Source organism: Haematobia irritans, chromosome 4 (assembly GCF_050003625.1).
Source record: "Haematobia irritans isolate KBUSLIRL chromosome 4, ASM5000362v1, whole genome shotgun sequence".
NCBI classification, from domain to species: Eukaryota; Metazoa; Arthropoda; class Insecta; order Diptera; family Muscidae; genus Haematobia; species Haematobia irritans.
The window spans coordinates 211914211-211934347 of record NC_134400.1 but is presented as its reverse complement, the minus strand read 5'-3'; the positions used below and the strand labels follow the sequence as shown (position 1 = coordinate 211934347).

At 29.6% G+C, this 20137-nt stretch overlaps 2 protein-coding genes across 4 annotated transcripts in view; one reads left to right on the top strand and one right to left on the bottom strand.

Moving 5' to 3' along the window:
- Positions 1-20137, top strand: part of rgn (regeneration) — a 435985-nt gene that overhangs the window by 408059 nt on the left and 7789 nt on the right. For both annotated transcript variants that reach the window (XM_075307769.1, XM_075307770.1), the window contains exons 4-8: positions 1893-2218; positions 2686-3015; positions 7261-7372; positions 7487-7537; positions 12118-12288. In XM_075307769.1, the coding sequence (XP_075163884.1) occupies positions 2185-2218; positions 2686-3015; positions 7261-7372; positions 7487-7537; positions 12118-12288 (698 nt within the window). In that variant the 5' untranslated portion in view covers positions 1893-2184. The remainder of the gene's footprint in view (positions 1-1892; positions 2219-2685; positions 3016-7260; positions 7373-7486; positions 7538-12117; positions 12289-20137) is intronic.
- barc (RRM1_TatSF1_like and RRM2_TatSF1_like domain-containing protein barc) overlaps positions 19253-20137 on the bottom strand; it is an 89301-nt gene continuing 88416 nt past the window's right edge. For both annotated transcript variants that reach the window (XM_075307772.1, XM_075307771.1), the window contains exon 7: positions 19253-19581. In XM_075307772.1, the coding sequence (XP_075163887.1) occupies positions 19404-19581 (178 nt within the window). In that variant the 3' untranslated portion in view covers positions 19253-19403. The remainder of the gene's footprint in view (positions 19582-20137) is intronic.

Here is a 20137-nt window from a genome sequence, read left to right as displayed (position 1 = left end):
TTTATTTAAAAAATCAAATAAAATTTCTTTTTCAAGTTCAATTAGTATAAAATTCAGGAAAAATATTCAGTTAGGCTTTCGCTTTTCCAAATCCGAATTGCCGGACCTCACGCTTGACACCTGCCATCAAATTTTGTACAGCCACCTTGTCCACCTTCTTCGCCGCAGAAAGCCAGTTTGCCTTGAACTGCTGCTCGTCCTTAGCAGTTTTTTTGGTCTTCTTTAGGTTCCGCTTGACAATAGCCCAGTATTTCTCAATTGGGCGGAGCTCTGGCGTGTTGGGAGGGTTCTTGTCCTTGGGAACCAACACGTTGTTGGCGGCGTCCACTCCATGGCCTTTTTACCGTAATGGCAAGATCCCAAATCCGGCCAAAACAGTACGGAACATCCGTGTTTCTTCAGGAAAGGCAGCAGACGTTCATTCAAACACTCTTTCACGTAAATTTCTTGGTTGACAGTCCCGGAAGCTATGAAAATGCTGCTTTTCAAGCCACAGGTACAGATGGCTTGCCAAACCAGATATTTCTTTGCGAACTTTGACAGTTTTATGTGCTTGAAAATATCTGCTACCTTTTCCCTTTCTTTTGCCGTATAAAACTCCTGTCCCGGAAGCTGCTTGTAGTCGGCTTTGACGTAGGTTTCGTCGTCCATTACCACGCAGTCAAACTTCGTCAGCATCGTCGTGTACAGCCTCCTGGATCGCGCTTTGGCTGTAGTATTTTGTTTATCATCGCGATTTGGAGTCACTACCTTCTTGTAAGTCGATAGTTCGGCTCGTTTTTTTGGCTCGATGCACGGTTGTAGACGATACACCCAGCTTATTTGCGGCATCTCGGAGAGAGAGGTTAGAGTTACGCTTGAAACTACCGACAACTCTCTTTGTCGTCTCAGCGGCTTCCGGTTTTCGATTTCCCCCCGATCCAGACTTCCTGGCTGTCGACAAACGTTCCCCAAACACTTTAATTACATTTGTAACGGTTGATTTGGCAACTTTTAGCGATTCTGCCAGCTTTGCGTGCGAGTAGCTCGGAATTTCGCGATGCGCGAGCAAAATTTTGATACGCTGCTCTTCTTGCTTGGACGGCATTTTGACAACTGAAGAGTGAATTCCAAAAAATAGGAGCAACATTTTACACACACACACCTTCAAAATGAGGGTTATTCATTTTTTTAAATGCAAAATTGAAAGAAATACGTCAAGTTTATATTGACCAAATTTGACCGTATCACCCTTTATATTCGTCTCAGAAAAAGAAATTTCCTATCATTACTCGACATGGTTTTTGTAATAATGGCTTTAACTTAATTTTATCCACTTTGAAAATTAACCATATAAATAATTTTAGTGGTTATCCTAAAATTAAATTTATTTCTTTAATATAAACCGCTCTTCAAAAAAAGATTGATAGCTACTCATTATGAAGATACCTCAGTCTCAATGGATGATTTAAACTATTTCTTAGAAATAGGGTTTTGAAAGGCAAAGCCGCAAAATATAATTTTTGAATATTGCATGTACAGTGAAACCTCTCAAAAGTAACACCAACAATAGCCTACATTTTATTCAAAATTGTTATATGTCCATTTATGAAAGGTTAATTGTATTAACATATGATAAATAACTCTTTGAGCCTCTACAATGCCTTAATGGCGTTGAGGCCATACTATGAAATTTGTAAATTTATAACGTTATAAAGAATCAATAAAAAACAGAATGTTTCATGAAAATTATCTATTTGTAAGAGTATTCAATTTTGAGAAGTTTCACTGCCATAAAAAATTATTTTGGCAATTTACGAAATTTACGATTCCTAGGAACTCCTTTAACCTTTTCCCTATTAAAAATTAATATTAACATACATACATTTTTTCAATTTTTTTATTTCTTTCAGTTGTTTTCGAGGAATTACGTATGATGTTTAACTAACATGCAAGGAATATCTTACGATTTTGGCAAAAAATCATCACATCAATCAATGTTTTATAGTTAAAAAAAAACGCAGACATACACAAAAGAATCACCACCCTTGCTATAAATCAAAATAAAACTGAAAAGGATCAAATTTTTCTTTCTTCTCAACAAAAAAAGTTTGGAGTCTTAAAACTATTTTTTCATTTGAATTCGAGCATACGAATACGAGCATATTGCATTTAGTCATTTGGAGCGGATAGAAAAGCAACAAAATGCGCTCTACTATATTCATATTTTTAGCCTTAGGTAAGTCTTATGTTGAATTATTAATTAAAGCAAATCTACCTAGAGTTAAAATTCAAAATAAAATTTTAATATTTTAAATGAAATTAAATTTTAAAAAGAAATAAATTAAATTAAAGGAAATAAAATTTATTTACTATCTTAAGGCCGTTATTATGTTCTGTTTTGGAGTTGAAAATCACATTATTTTCGCGATGAAAATCAACATATTTCTATTAAATCTTGACGAAATTTAGATGAAAAAGAAAGTGTGCATAGATTGAGTTAAATTATTTGAAGAAAGTAACAGCGAAAATTTCAACGCGAAAGCCTAACATAGTACCGGATTTTAATTTAGTTTGATACATTACATTGAATTTAATTTAATCACAATAATAAATGTATATAAATAAATTGTAAAAAATAAAATAATTTTTAGCTACACAAATTTATTTCTATATAATATTTTTTCTCTCTTCTCTTTCATTTAGTTCTGCACATAGCATGTGGCCAATACAGCCAATCAAGTGCATCGGTTGGTGTAAATTTTGAAAACATTGCACCACCTCATACATCGGGCGGTGCCATGGCTTCGGCCCATAGTGAACAGGAGAAACCTCGAACACGACGCATGTATGCCATGTGTCCGCCAAATTTCCAACGTATTGGTACCGAATGTTTCTATTTACCTCAACAACAAGGTAGTTGGTTGGAAGCCCATTTCTTCTGCAAAGATAAAAATGCCCGTTTAGCTGAACCGGAAAAGTATTCGAATCGTAAACTGAGAGAGTTTCTTCTGAAATATGATGGACAAACAGGAAGTAAGTAAATTATTTCATAATCATTTGTACAAAACTAACAAAATTTTCACAAATTTTTATTTAGAAATAAAATTTTCACAAAATTTTCTATAGAAATAAAATTTTGACAAAATTTTCTATTGGAAAAAAAATTTAACAAAATTTTCTATAGAAATAAAATTTTCACAAATTTTTCTTTAGAAATAAAATTTTCACAAATTTTTCTTTAGAAATAAAATGTTGACAAAATTTTCTATAGAAATAAAATTTTGACAAAATATTCTAGAGAAATAAAATTTTGACAAAATGTTGTATAGAAATAAAGTTTTGGCAAAATTTTCTATAGAAATAAAATTTTGACAAAATTTTCTATAGAAATAAAATTTTAACAATTTTCTACAGAAACAAAATTTTGACAAAATTTTCTATAGAAATAAAATTTTGACAAAATTTTCTATAGAAATAAAATTTTGACAAAAGTTGTCTATAGAAATAAAATGTTGACAAAATTTCCTATAGAAATAAAATTTTTTGACAAAATTTTCTTTTGAAATAAAATTTTGACAAAATTTTCTATAGAAATAAAATCTTGACAAAATGTTCTATAGAAATAAAATTTTGACAAAATTTCCTACCGAAATAAAATTTTGGCAAAATTTTCTATAGAAATAAACTGTTGACACAATTTTCTATAAAAATAAAATTTTGACAAAATTTTCTATAGAAATAAAATTTTGATAAAATTTTCTATAGAAACAAAAGTTTGACAAAATTTTCTATAGAAAACAAAATTTGACAAAATTTTCCACAGAACTAAAATTTTACAAAATTTTCTATAGAAAGTATTCCTCTCCATCTAAGAGTTACTTTAATTTTCTACGGAAATATAATTTAGAAAAATTTTCTATAGAAATAAAATTTTAACAAAATTTTCTTTAGAAATACAATTTTGACAAAATTTTCTATAGAAATTAAATTTTGACAAAATTTTCTATTGAAATAAAATTTTGACAAAATTTTCTATAGAAATAAAATTTTAACAAAATTTTCTGTAGAAATACAATTTTCACAATTTTTTAGAAATAAAATTTTGACAAAATTTTCTATAGAAATAAAATTTTCACAAATTTTTCCTTAGAAATAAAATTTTCACAACATTTTCTATAGAAATAAAAATTTGAAAAAATGTTCTATAGAAATAAAATTTTGAGAAAATTTCCTACCGAAATAAAATTTTGACAAAATTTCCTACCGAAATAAAATTTTGAGAAAATTTCCTACCGAAATAAAATTTTGACAAAATTTTCTATAGAAATAAAATTTTGACAAAATTTTCTATAGAAATAAAATTTTTTTCAAAATTTTCTATAGAAGTAAAATTTTAACAAAATTTTCTATAGAAATAAAATTTTAACAAAATTTTCTATAGAAATAAAATGTTCACAAATTTTTCCTTAGAAATAAAATGTTCACAAATTTTTCTTTAGAAAAAAAATGTTGAAAAATTTTCTATAGAAATAAAATTTTCACAAAATTTTCTATAGAAATAAAATGATGACAAAATTTTCTATAGAAATAAAATTTTCGCAAAATTTTCTATAGAAATAAAATTTTCACAAATTTTTCGTTAGAAATAAAATTTTGTCAAAATTTTCTATAGAAATTAAATTTTGACAAAATTTTCTTTAGAAATGAAATTTTGACAAAATTTTCTATAGAAATAAAATTTTGACAAAATTTTCTATAGAAATAAAATTTTGATAAAATTTTCACAAATTTTTCTTTAGAAATAAAATTTTGACAAAATTTTCTGTAGAAATGAAATTTTGACAAAATTTTCTATAGAAATAAAATTTTGACAAAATTTTCTATAGAAATATAATTTTGACAAAATTTTCTATAGAAATATAATTTTAACAAAATTTTCTATAGAAATAAAATTTTCACAAAATTTACGATAAAAATAAAATTTTAACAAAATTTTCTATAGAAATAAAATTTTGACAACATTTTCTATAGAAATAAAATTTTGACAACATTTTCTATAAAAATAAAATTTTGACAAAATTTTCTATGGAAATAAAATTTTGACAAAATTTTCTATAGAAATAAAATGTTGATAAAATTTTCTATAGAAATACAATTTTCACAAATTTGTCTTTAGAAATAAAATTTTGACAAAGTTTTCTAAAAAAATAAAATTTTGACAAAAGAAAGAAATAAAATTTTCACTAATTTTTCTACAGAAATAAAATCTTGACAAAATTTTCTATAGAAATAAAATTTTGACAAAATGTTCTATAGAAATCAAACGTTGACAAAATTTTCTATAGAAATAAAATTTTGACAAAATGTTCTATAGAAGTAAAATTTTGACAAAATTTTCCATAGAAATAAAATTTTGACAAAATTTCATATAGAAATAAAATTTTGACAAAATGTTCGATAGAAATAAAATTTTGACAACATTTTCTATAGAAATAAAATTTGTACAAAATTTTCTATAGAAATAAAATTTTCTATAGAAGAAAAAATTTGACAAAATGTTCTGTAGCAATAAAATGTTGACAAAATTTTCTATAGAAATTAAATTTAGACAACATTTTTTTAGATATAAAATTTTGATAAAATTTTCTATAGAAATAAAATTTTGACAAAATTTTCTATAGAAATAAAATTTTGACAAAATTTTCTATAGAAATAAAATTTTGACAAAATTTTCTATAGAAATAAAATGTTGAAAAAATCATAATAAATCATTTCATTCAAGGAAAAAACATTTTTTCACTAACCACAAATATTTGATTAAAAACTTCAAAGTATTTTTTTTTAATTTAGTAGATTTTTTGTAAAATGTTCTGAAAATGTTGGTGGATTATTGCTGGCAAGAGAGGCAACCATGCTGACCACACGGAAATTGTTTTATCTTCCAATGAATAAATAAATAATAAGACAATTTAGTGCCAAGAGAAATTGACGGAAAAAATGTGTCATGAACATAAAATATTTCACGGAAAATATAAATTTCCAAACGAATTTACGCAGTAAAAATTAAATCTTTACAAACTACTAAATAATTTGAAAATATTTACTATAGCTAAAGCCTTTTCCGAAAACATTCACAGAAAAAATATCACCAAAATATTTCCAATTAAAAAGTTAATTGAAGTTGAAAATTTTTTTCAATTAATAAATTAATTGATACAATTAACTTTTTAATCATGATAGAAACATCAAGTTAATATTGACTTAATCAACTTGATGTTTCTATCATGATTAAAAAGTTAATTGTATCAATTAATTTATTAATTGAAAAAAATTTCAACTTCAATAACTTTTTAATTGGAAATATTTTGGTGATATTTTTTTCTGTGAATGTTTTCGGAAAAGGATTGAAAATTTTAAAATTTTTAATTTAAAAAATAATTGATACAATTAACTTTTTAATCAAATTCGGAAGACTAATTCAGTTAAAAATGTATTTCAAACAATCATTTGTTAATCCAAATAAAAACTAAGCCAATTCAGAAAGTAATTAAAAATAGTTACCTTTTTAATTAATAAATTAATTGAGTTTTGCAATCAACATCAATTAAATGTTTAATTGAATCAATTAAAAAATTAATTGAAATTTGCTGAAAAAAATTAATTAATTTTTTAATCAAGAATTTTTTCTAAGCCCAACTAAAACTGTGATTGATACTATCATTTTCGTGATTGAAGACATTTCAATTAAAAAATTAATTGGATCAATTAATTTGGTGATTGAATCAGAAAAATTTTTGTTTGTGTGTTGCAAATGAAATATTTGTGTAAAATTAATTTTTTTCGAATATCCGCTCCAATATTATTCCACGAAATTATTTCTTTTCCAGGGAATTTTTCAGACTATTTTTTCACAAAAATTTAGTAATTAATTTATCCTACACAGAAAAAAAATATTTTCTTTTTGTCCTCAATTACGAAATGAATTGATCCAATTAATTTTTAACTGAAATGTCTTCAATCACACAAATGATAGTATCAATCACCAAAGTCAATTACAAAAAATTTTTGTGATTGATTTTTGTTTCAATTAATTAAATAATGTTTAAATTTAAAATTGTGTACAATTCTATAAAAATTTTAAAAAAATGTTGGTGATATTTTTTGTCTGTATACCATATATTTATCTTAGATTAGAGGTTAGTGGTTAGGTCTCATATATTTATGTTACTTTGTAATTTCTGAAACTTTATGAAATTTTCTTAATTTCTCTTTATTTAGATACGGATCCCATATGGATTGGCGCTACATACGATTGGGTTAATAAAATGTGGCAATGGAGCATAAGTGGACGCAATGTAACCTACAGCGATTTTAATCCAAAACATAACGAGTAAATAATATAATTCAAAATTAGAAAAAAAAACACTAAAGATTATAATGCAAATATCTTAGGAAAGAATAGGAATAATAATTTTAACAAATATCTATCATTTTTCATTTTCAGGCAAACTTTGGAAAATCATTGTGCTGTATTTGATCCAGAACTGAAATACAGGTAATATTCAAAAATTTTAAATATTTTTATTGTTAAGACATTCAATTCGAGGCAAGAGATTCGATAGAAGTCTTTAGTGGAATAAAACAAAAACTTTAATGCAAAGTTTTGTATAATTTCTGTAAAAATGGAACAGTTATAGAAACAAACAGATTTTTCTAAACCTAAAACCTATATTTGATAAAAAAATAATTATTTGCTTTGGTGCAATTCTTTGCTTTTATTAAAATTCTGTTAGACTTTAAATTGATTTTTTGCAATTATATTTTTTTCATTGCAATTTTTTTTTAAATTCAATTAAATTTTAATAAAAACTGAGTATTGGTAAAATTTGTTGCATTGCATGTTCGAAATTTAGTTTAAATGTTTTTTTTTTTTTTTTTTTGGAAAAATTTTGCAGAAACTTTCATTTCGTTCGTTCACAAATCCCATAAATTATAAGACCATTATTCCAAATCGATAAACACATTCTTCTGTCCAAATTCTTTTTGTAATACAGATAATTTATACAGAATACTTGATTAACTAGGCCAATATAGTGCATAAATACCATGGACACTGTGGCGATAAGGAGCTTCCATTCACATGGCGCAAAACCTCGAATATCAAAAAAAAGTAATACGTGCTAATGTCAAACGATATGGCCAAAGTAGGTGGATATCTTAATTGACACGCGTAAAGTGATGCATAGACTTTTGATTTTTGCAAATGGAAAGTTTTTTTTTGGGGTTTTTTCGCAAAGTGCATTTGCACAATGCATTATGATGGACGGACTGAAACGCAAGCAAGGGAAATATATAGACAATGGTTAATTACGTTGTAACCATAATAAATTAGTTACGACAAACATTTGTTGTAGACATGCACTTCATGTAGGCACAAATAGAGATGTAAGCGTGAGGAAATATTCAGTCACTCACTTTTGAGATAAAAGAAAATTCACACACTTGAAACCTAATTGCTAAGACGTTGGTGTTTTTGCATAGTAATTTTATATTTTTTTACTTTTTGGTCTAGCAAATAGTTCGTAAAATTTTTAGGTTCTAAAATGTTACCCCAAGGTATATATTTTTTTTTGTATATTTGTACCCTTTAATCAAATTAATTTAATCAAATATTCGAAATTGAGAAATTTTCGAAATTTTTTGAAAACCCCATTTCGACATGAAATTACAAATATGAACGATGATATGAAACTTCACAGTCTTCTGAATAACTTGAGCGACAATGTAGAATTGTATGAAAGAATAGAAGAGTATGAACCTTTTTATTTATTGTCATGGAAAAATAAAAATATTGAGAAAAATAATTAGAGGTCAATAAAATTTCGGTTTTTCACGTCCTAGGATGGGGGGTATATTAACTTTGTCATTCCGTTTGTAACACATCGAAATATTACTCTAAGACCCCATAAAGTATATATATTCTGGGTCGTGGTGAAATTCTGAGTCTATCTAAGCATGTCCGTCCGTCCGTCTGTTGAAACCACTCTAACTTCCGAACGAAACAAGCTATCGACTTTAAACTTGGCACAAGTAGTTGTTATTGATGTAGGTCGGACGGTATTGCAAATGGCCCATATCGGACCACTTTTACGTATAGCCACCGTGGTGCAATGGTTAGCATGCCCGCCTTGCATACACAAGGTCGTGGGTTCGATTCCTGCTTCGACCGAACACCCAAAAAAAAAAGTTTTTCGGCGGTGGATTATCCCACCTCAGTAATGCTGGTGACATTTCTGAGGGTTTCAAAGCTTCTCTAAGTGGTTTCACTGCAATGTGGAACGCCGTTCGGACTCGGCTATAAAAAGGAGGTCCCTTGTCATTGAGCTTAACATGGAATCGGGCAGCACTCAGTGATAAGAGAGAAGTTCACCAATGTGGTATCACAATGGACTGAATAGTCTAAGTGAGCCTGATACATAGGGCTGCCACCTAACCTACGTATAGCCCCCATATTAACCGACGCTCAGATTTGGCTTGCGGAGCCTCTTGGAGGAGCACAATTCATCCGATCCGCTTGAAATTTGGTACATGGTGTTAGTATACGGTTTCTCACAACCATGCAAAAATTGGTCCACATCGGTCCATAATTATATATAGCTCCCATATAAACCGATCCCCAGATTTGGCTGGCGCAGCCTCTAGGAGAAGCAAATTTCATCCGATCCGGCTGAAATTTGGTACATGGTGTTAGTAAATAGTCTTTAACAAACATGCAAAAATTGATCCACATCGGTCCATAATTATATATAGCCCCCATATAAACCGATCCCCAGATTTGGCTGGCGTAGCCTCTAGGAGAAGCAAATTTCATTCGATCCGGCTGATCCCCTATATAAACCGATCCCCAGATTTGACCTCCGGAGCCTCATGGATGAGCAAAATTTATCCGATTCGGTTGAAATTTGGTACGAGGTGTTAGGTCTTTAACAAACATGCAAAAATTGATCCACATCGGTCTATAATTATATATAGCCCCCATATAAACCGATCCCCAGATTAGACCTCCGGAGCCTCATGGATGAGCAAAATTCATTCGATTCGGTTGAAATTTGGTACGTGGTGTTAGTATATGGTCTCTAACAACCATGCAGGCATTGATCCATATCGGTCCATAATTATATATAGCTCCCATATAAACCGATCCCCAGATTTAACCTCCGGAGCTATTGAAGGAGAAAAATTCATCCGATCCTGTTGAAATTTGATACGTGATGAAATTAGGTACATTGCTCTAGTGTATGGCCGCTAATAACCATGCCAAAATTGGTCCATATCGGTCTACCAAAATTTTATTTCTATATAAAATTTTGTAAAAATTTTATTACTATAGACATTTTTGTCACAATTTTATTACTATAGAAAATTTTGTCAAAATTTTATTTCTATAGAAAATATTGTCACAATATTATTGCTATAGAAAAGTTTGTCAAAATTTTATTTCTATAGAAAATTTTGTCAAAATTGTATTTCTATAGAAAATTTTTGTCAACATTTTATTTCTATAGAAAATTTTGTCAACATTTTATTTCTATAGAAAATTTTGTGAAAATTTTATTTCTATAGAAAATTTTGTCAAAATTTTATTTCTATAGAAAATTTTGCCAAGATTTTATTTCTATATAAAATTTTGTCAAAATTTTATTTCTATAGAAAATATTGTCAAAATTTTATTTCTATAGAAAATTTTGTCAAAATTTTATTTCTATAAAAAATTTTATTTCTATAGAAAATTTTGTCAAAATTTTATTACTATAGAAATTTTTGTCAAAATTTTATTTCTATAGAAAATTTTGTCAAAATTTTATTACTACAGAAATTTTTGTCAAAATTTTAGTACTATAGAAAATTTTGTCAAAATTTTAGTACTATAGAAAATTTTGTCAAAATTTTATTTCTATAGAAAATTTTGTCAAAATTTTATTTCTATAGAAAATTTTTGTCAAAATTTTATTTCTATAGAAAATTTTGTCAAAATTTTATTTCTATAGAAAATTTTGTCAAAATTTTATTTCTATAGAAAATTTTGTCAAAATTTTATTTCTATAGAAAATTTTGTCAAAATTTTATTTCTATAGAAAATATTGTCAAAATATTATTGCTATAGCAAATTTTGTCAAAATTTTATCTCTATAGCAAATTGTATTTCTATATAAAATTTTGTAAAAATTTTATTACTATAGAAAATTTTCAAAATTGTTCTACTATACAAAATTTTGCCAAGATTTTATTTCTATAGAAAATTTTGTCAAAATTTTATTTCTATAGAAATTTTGTCAAAATTTTATTACTATACAAAATTTTGTCAAAATTTTATTACTATACAAAATTTTGTCAAAATTTTATTACTATACAAAATTTTGTCAAAATTTTATTTCTATAGAAAATTTTTGCCAAGATTTTATTTCTATAGAAAATTTTGTCAAAATTTTATTTCTATAGAAATTTTGTAAAAATTTTATTACTATAGAAAATTTTGTCAAAATTTTATTACTATACAAAATTTTGTCAAGATTTTACTTCTATAGAAAATTTTGTCAAAATTTTATTTCTATAGAAAATTTTTGTCAAAATTTTATTTCTATAGAAAATTGTTGTCAAAATTTTATTTCTATAGAAAATTTTGTCAATCTGAATTATTTGCGTATTTAATCGGCCTTTTTTGTTTAATATATACCCCGTATGGACTAAGTTACAACTTAAGAAGTTTTAAGATACCTTGCCATCGGCAAGTGTTACCGGAACCCAAGTAATTCGATTGTGGATGACAGTCTTTAGTACAAGATTCTCGGCAATCCATGGTAGAGGGTACACAAGATTCTGGCCGAACTTACGGCCGTATATACTTGTTTTTTTTTTTTTTTTTGTCACAATAGCTTTTTATTGTGATTGCAATCAAACAATAATTTCGTGTCACTCCCACATCTCTATGTTCGAAAGCAATTAATTAGAGAAACCAACTATAATTGTTCAATTCAATCGTTTCATTTGAATCTTGCAATCAATCTCATTTGTGTATTATTAATATTTTAATCGCATATAAACAATTCAATTTTTTTGTTTTTAATTTTATTTTAGATGGTCATCACGTACATGTGTGGATAAACATCGTTTCATATGTCAACACAAAATGCCGAAGGTTAGCGAAAAGAATCGTCACAAGGTCTATCATCGTTGGAATGCCACCTATCCCAATCAATTGGCCAATGAGGTTATTTTGGAAGTGATCGATCGCAAAGGAAAAGGAAGGTAATTTACAAAAAATGTTTGAATAGTTCAAGTGCCATATCATTTTAAGGTTTCGCAATTAAGAAATAATAATCAAATTTTTATTAAAATTATGTCCTCTTCGATGGGGATATATTTATGCTGCATTGTTTCGATAACATCTTGGATAAGCTGATGTGATAAGTTTATGTTGACTTCACTAGGGCTTCAATGCAGGGACGATTAGGGTGGTACCATTTTTTCCATCACTACTGATATTAAATTAACCCCCATTTTCATGAAGCTCCGTTAGTGCTATGTTAGCTAACGAACTTTTAAATCGTACTATGGACCTCTCTGTCATCTTGGCTATATATTCCATATGTCAATTAGGAATTTAACTGCTGAAATTTTTTCAGTTAAATTTAATCGGAGAGAACATATTTGCCATTTACTTTCTGTTAATTGGCAGTTAATACCTAACGGAGCAACATGAAAATGGCCGTAAGAGTTATTATAAATCAAGTCTTTAACTACGGATATCCTCTGCAGAGGACACGCCACAATAATGCCTAAGTTTATGTTCACTTAAATAGGGCTTCAATGCAGGGGTGATTATCGTGCGAACATATTTTTCCATCAGTACTAATATTATACGGATTAAAATGAACAGCTGTTAATGTCAGTGGTTATAAATTAACCCTTTGACTACCGACATCATCTGCAGAGGACATACCAAGACGATCCCTAAGTCTTAAAACCAGCTTATATAACAGTTTGGCTGATAAGTCCCCGGTCTAACAAAGAAAAACACATTTTTTTGTCAAAATTCGTTTTTATTATTCAACATAGTTCCCTTCAAGAGCGATACAACGATTATAACGACCTTCCAATTTTTTGATACCATTTTGGTAGTACTCCTTCGGTTTTGCTTCAAAATAGGCCTCAGTTTCGGCGATCACCTCTTCATTGCAGCCAAATTTTTTCCCTGTGAACATCCTTTTGAGGTCTGAGAACAAGAAAAAGTCGCTGGGGCCAGATCTGGAGAATACGGTGGGTGGGGAAGCAATTCGAAGCCCAATTCATGAATGTTTGCCATGGTTCTCAATGACTTGTGGCACGGTGCGTAGTCTTGGTGGAACAACACTTTTTTCTTCTTCATATGGGGCCGTTTTGCCGCGATTTCGACCTTCAAACGCTCCAATAACGCCATATAATAGTCACTGTTGATGGTTTTTCCCTTCTCAAGATAATCGATAAAAATTATTCCATGCGCATCCCAAAAAACAGAGGCCATTACTTTGCCAGCGGACTTTTGAGTCTTTCCATGCTTCGGAGACGGTTCACCGGTCGCTGTCCACTCAGCCGACTGTCGCACAGTGGGGTTTTTGATGCCAAAAGTGGGAATTAATTCGAAGTAGCTTTCCCTGTTTATAGTTTTAACTTTTTTTCGGCCAAATTCACTGAAAGACATATAACCAATCAAATTTTAAATATTTTTTAGTCCACATTTTATTTGTTTTCCATTAGTTAATTTGCAACAAAAAAAAAGAGAATGAATATCTGCTTTTTGGTCTGATTCTTAACAATTATTATCATCATCACAATTATCATCGTTAGTAAAATTACTATATGTGTCATTATCATCAACACTGGCATTTTGATCACCATCAAGATTTGACTCAAATATCAACATTTGAATTGCTTCCATAGGCAAATTGTGGGGTTTCTTCTCTTTTAATTTCTCATTTCTGATATAACTGGATCCGAAGTATGTTAATTAACAGTCTTTTAAATATCTCTTCATTTGACTTTTCCATAGAACATATTCGCAAAAAATGTTCTCTAAAATTTTTAAAATCTTTGTTTCTAGCTTTTTGCACTTCATCCGACAACTGTCCAATTGGAAGTAAAGCGTGGTTAATTATTTCTGCTCCAAGTAATAAATATTTGTGCACAGTTGGGGACATACAGTACCAGGGGTTGAAAAATGTATTTCCATTTAATTTCAAAATGTGCAAAAAAGTGCAGACAACTTTTTCATCTATGCTTTCAAAAGAGTTTATTGTTTTAGAAAAAATAAACTTTTTTACTTAATTTGGTTTTATTCACAACTATTTGTCGACATATTTCTCGAAATCCTCTAATTTAAAGATTTACGAGCGAAACTAAATTTCAAATAATAACACAAGTCACATACAAAAACAAAAAACACAAAAATAATCTTATTAACCTGAGGATGAAGGTTCCATTATTATTTTTTTAATTATCGCTTTAGAAAACACTCAAAACTAATTTATAAGACACCAATAATTTACATTTATATCGCACGCAAGGAAAACGTAAAATAACTCCAACTTCAAACATATATAGTGACACAACGGTACTTGTCAAAGACACAATTTTTGCGCTAGTGATGTGGAATTTTGTGTACTTTTACCGACCATAAAAATTTTTTCGGTTCTCCTAAATTTCATTTTTCAATTAATTCCCATTTTTGGTATCAAAAACCCCAATGTGTGTCGATTGGACTCAGGAGTGTAGTGATGGAGCCATGTTTGAACCATTGTCATATATTGACGGAAAAACTCGGGTGTATTACGAGTTAACAGCTGCAAACATCGCTCAGAATCATCAGCACGTTGTTGTTTTTGGTCAAATGTGAGCTCGCGCGGCACCCATTTTGCACAGAGCTTCCGCATATCCAAATATTGATGAATGATATGACCAACACGTTCCTTTGATATCTTTAAGGCCTCTGCTATTTCGATCAACTTCATTTTACGGTCATTCAAAATCATTTTGTGAATTTTTTGATGTTTTTGTCGGTAACCACCTCTTTCGGGCGTCCACTGCGTTCAACGTCCTCCGTGCTCATTTCACCACGCTTGAATTTTGCATACCAATCAATTATTGTTGATTTCCCTGGGGCAGAGTCCGGAAACTCATTATCAAGCCAAGTTTTTGCTTCCACCGTATTTTTCCCTTCAGAAAACAGTATTTTATCAAAACACGAAATTCCTTTTTTTCCATTTTTTCACAATAACAAAAGTTGCTTCACAAAAGACGCTCTATCTCACAAACTAATTGACTTACAGACGTCAAATTTTGACACGAATCAATTGAAGGTGTCGCTAGTCTTAAATGCATATTATTTTTATATAGTACATATAAAAATAATATGCATTTAAGACTAGCGACGCCATCTATATGTCAGACCGGGGACTTATCAGCCAACCTGTTAGGATCCATTAAAAATTATAAAAATTATTTATTTGACAAAATATCACAGAATTTTTTAATTTACATCCAAAAAATTGAATTCGGATCACATCTAAAGAAGTGATGCAAATTCAGTGCATCGGCTGTGGAAATCGAGGACTTCCGTCCTATGACAAGCCCATGTTAAATTCATTGCACTACTTCCGCATCCAAAAAGCACATTTTCACTACTTTTTTGGCGACGCTTTTTTTTTGCTGGGGACTTCATCTTGGGTTACGTATCTAAACTCGAAATCGTTCCTCTCAGATAAGTTTCCTCCTACATTCCTTTCATCCGTGTCATAGAACGATATGTCTGTCGGAGGGGCAGGAAAAAAATTAGAAAACATTTCGTTCAAATCATTTGGATCACCATGATAACTGCCCGATGACTTAAGACTTCCCAACACCAATATCATGTATAATTCTCCATTTGTCCCTGGAATCTACAGCAGAATGGAAACGCGTTGCGTAATTTTCGGTTTTCGCCGCATTGATATATCTGTTCGCTATTATTCTCGCCTATCGATATTCCTCTAGAAGTTGTGCTAATTTAAAGCGCTTCCATCGAGAGTATGCAATATCCCTTTCCCTAATATTTGCAGTCTTAATTGTGTCGTTAAACCATGGTTTAGTACTTGATTTTACTTTGATCCTCTTAATAGGCACAGTTGCGTTATAAAGTTCACATATAGCATTTTGCAAAAAATTAAATTGTTGGTCAACAGAGATGAGTTCGTACATGTCATGCCAATTTATTTGTCCAAACCTATTCTGCAGTGGACATAAATTTCAACACAAAAATTTATGTCATCCTCTACACACACAAAATTTTTTTCTGATTCAATCACGAAATTAATTGATCCAATTAATTTTTTAATTGAAATGTCTTCAATCACGGAAATGATAGTATCAATTAAAAAAATTAATTGAAGGTCAATTAAAAAATTAGTTGATCCAATTGAACAATTAATTGATACTATTAATTTTGTGATTGATTTTTGTTTCAATTAAAAAATTTGTTGAATCAATTAAATATTTAATTGAATATTATTTAAAATTAAATTAAAATTTTAATTGGAAAAATTTTCGTGACATTTTTTTTTTGTGTACAATCTAATCTAACCTAACCTATTCTGCAGTTCAATATAATTCAAATTACGGAAATCACGGTACGTATATTCGATGTGATCCTTTTGAAGTTCAAGTTTATAAGACATGAAAATAAGGTCGTGTTTCAAGAAACAAGGAGCCGAAATCTGGACGTATAGAAGAACGTCAGACAAATTATTGACAAAGAACAAATCCAGTAGAGTGTTAGATGAGCATGAAAAATGTATTGGATTCGTATTATTAGTTGTATATAACCCAATAGCTAACATATTATCTGTTAATGTGGAATTGACGAGAATATTCGAATTAAACACTGAAAAAACAGTGAACCCACCAGGAAGCAAACTTTCGGTTAATTTTAGAAAATTTTGAATATTTGTAGAAAATTTTAACTAAACAGTATTACAAACGTTGGCATCACGCCGATGTCCTAAAAATAAGTAAATACTTTTCGACAAATTCAAGAAAATTTATTAGACATAACTAAGTTTTTTCACTTGTTAAAGAAAATTTTGTAGTTTGAAGGAAAAACTTGGAGTTCAAAATTACAAGAATGTCTTTAGTGACATACGAAGTTCATGATGGGCGCATTTTTGGTACAATTTACAAATTTAAAGAAATTCTGAACTATTTTGTGGAAGACACGAATTTAGTTAATCTTTATCCTTCATTTGAGTATATTTTTTCCTCGGGTTTAGTTAATTTAACTAATGTACACAAAAAATTATTAGAGTAAAGAAAACTTTCTCCAAACATAATAATTCTATGAACTAAAATAAAGATAAATTGGCTTTAGTGAAATAGAGAGTTCACTTTTTTTGAGTGAACCCACCGGTAATAATTACATCTTCATACCCCAATGTAATGCATTCTAATTTAATTAGCATAGCTAGACAATTTTCCTAGGGAGGGTTATAGCCCCCCTAGCTATAACTTTATGGACTGAACTTATAGGTTCAACTAATGTTTTATTTCATAAAATTGAATAAAAAAATAGACATCAAAATAACTTGACAATCAATTTATAATAAAGCAACTAAAAGTGCCATACGGGAAATTGGTGCAAATTGCCATTGACGGACATATCACAGAACTGGTACCTGTGCTCCAGTTAGTTGCAATTTTCACATTTAGTGAAATAAAATTATCAGAATAACCTTTTGTTCGATATATTTCAAAAGTTTTTTTTTCATTTCGGGTTCGATTAGGAGCCCAAATTGAAAGAGATTTCTAAGAGTTTGTCCGAGACTTTATGGGGTGTTCCTGCTAAATTGTCCCAGGAAGTGTCCTTTGGGATGAGTCCAAGACGCGTCCTAAAATGTATATTTACTCCGTCAATGACAAACCCATGTTAAAGTGGACGGTCCCTTCCATACGTTTTGACCAGAGCTGGGACTGGTCCATGCACACCAGAGACTAGTCCTGTACCAGTTCTGTGGTTGATCCATTTCCCGTAGGGTAGTTCCACACTTTTCCCAGCAAAAAATTGGGAGTTGTTCTAAAGGCACAACTTTAAAAGCACTTCCAAAAATGTCGTCACAAAGAAGTTGACTATTTTAACTACACAGGAAGTTTTTTACTTCATTTTTTCATATTTTAATGCGTAATTTTTTGTTTTCTTTTTTCAAATAGTTCAAAAAAAGAGTAAGAATAAATAAAATGGTACAAATTATTCAAATTTTGCCACAAAAATGCTAAATCCATTATAGAAAAATCGATAATATTTGAAAATATTCGAGGGAGACGTTTCAAACAAGCCTTAGAATGCATTAAAAATCATAAAAAAGTATAAAAATTATTTATTTGAGAAAATATCACAAAATTTTTAATTCACATTCAAAACACTGAATTCGGATCACACCATAAGAAGTGATGCAAATTCATTGCAACGCTGTTGAAACGGTGGACATTCGTTCTATGACAAGTTCATATTACATTCATCGCTTCTCCGCCAATTTTGCACCACTTCCAGACCCAAAAAGAACATTTTCACTTCTTTTTTGGCGACGCTTTTTTGCAGCATTATTAAGACATTAATTTATGAAAGAATAGTTTTAATATCAATTACTATTTTTTAATTAAATTGACTAAACCAGACTAAACAAAATAATAAAGGAGCTTTAGTTATTCAACTAAATCATAAGTTCAACCACAGCTTTATTTCATAAATATCAGACTTCTACCACAACCCAAGTAATTCGATTGCGCATGAAAGCCTTTAGTGGAACTTTGTGCGTTGTACGAGTATATACTTGTTTAATTTTTATAAAAATGTAAAATCGTAAATAGGTTTTCAAATTCTGGGGGGGCTAGAATTTTTCTGGGGGGGTCTAAGCCCCCTCCCCAGAGGCCTTCCTACGCTTATGATTATTGGGTCGATAACAACATCCAACTAAAAACTAAGTGTTAAACGGAGCATGAGAAACTGACCATTAATCTATCCCTAACCCATGCACTTTGTTTGTCAGAGATGGTAAATTGCTATGATGTGGTAAAAAATGTTCTAACATAATCGTTTTAGTAAAAAAAAACTTGGTATATAAATTGAATTGTTCTAAAAAGTCCGACCCATTTTTAAGAGTTCTATTTCAATACTAAAAACATCGTATTTATAAAAAAGAATTTATATAAATTAAATTTTGAAATCAATTTCAAGAGGTATATCTTTTATTACAACTTCTAGGTAGCTTAATTTATCATATTGTTAAAACAGTAACCCCCAAATCAACAGTTTGACACTGTTTTCTAATTTTGATTGCATATTAAAGATCCTGTTAAATAAATTATTTAGCTTCTTTATCGAAAGTTGAACATTCTTCGCTGGCATTTTTTTCTTCTTCGATCGCTGTAGATGATGATGATGGTTCTGTTGTCTTTGCTTGTGTTTCAGATTTATCAGTTTCCAAATAATTATCCCATTTATTCAGACGTTTTTGAATTTCTTCCTCGGTTTCCTCAATTCTGAAAAACAAAATAACAAAAACAACTTTGAATATTTCTTTTTCATTAAAGAAAATTAAATCGATATTTTAAAAAGAATATAATTTTCAAAATCATGGGAGCTATGATTTTGAATGGACTGAAGAGTGCAGTGAGCCTTAAAAATTGCGCTACCACCATACCTCACCTAGCCTAAAATCATGTGGACTTTTTTTTTTTTTTGTTGTAAATTCTAAGTCATTAACAAAAGCCTCCGATTTTTATGTAAAGTTTTAAAACAATCTTGAGTTCCAACAACTACGAAGGGTATTACATTTGCAATGGTCGAAGTTTTTATATCCATAGAATTGAGTAATTTTTCTTTTGCTGAAGAGAACCGATTTGTTCCATGCTTGTGTAGTTCAGCTGGTAGCCAGATCAAGGAACTCTGCGACAAGGATGGGGTGTGTCCAGAGTGATCTGGTAGTGAGGCGAGTAGGCTTAGCAGGGCAAGCAAAAAGGTGGCCCTTGATTACAGATGGGACACACGTCAGCTACGCTGCTATCAATCACTGATAAGTATAAATTGAGGCGGCTG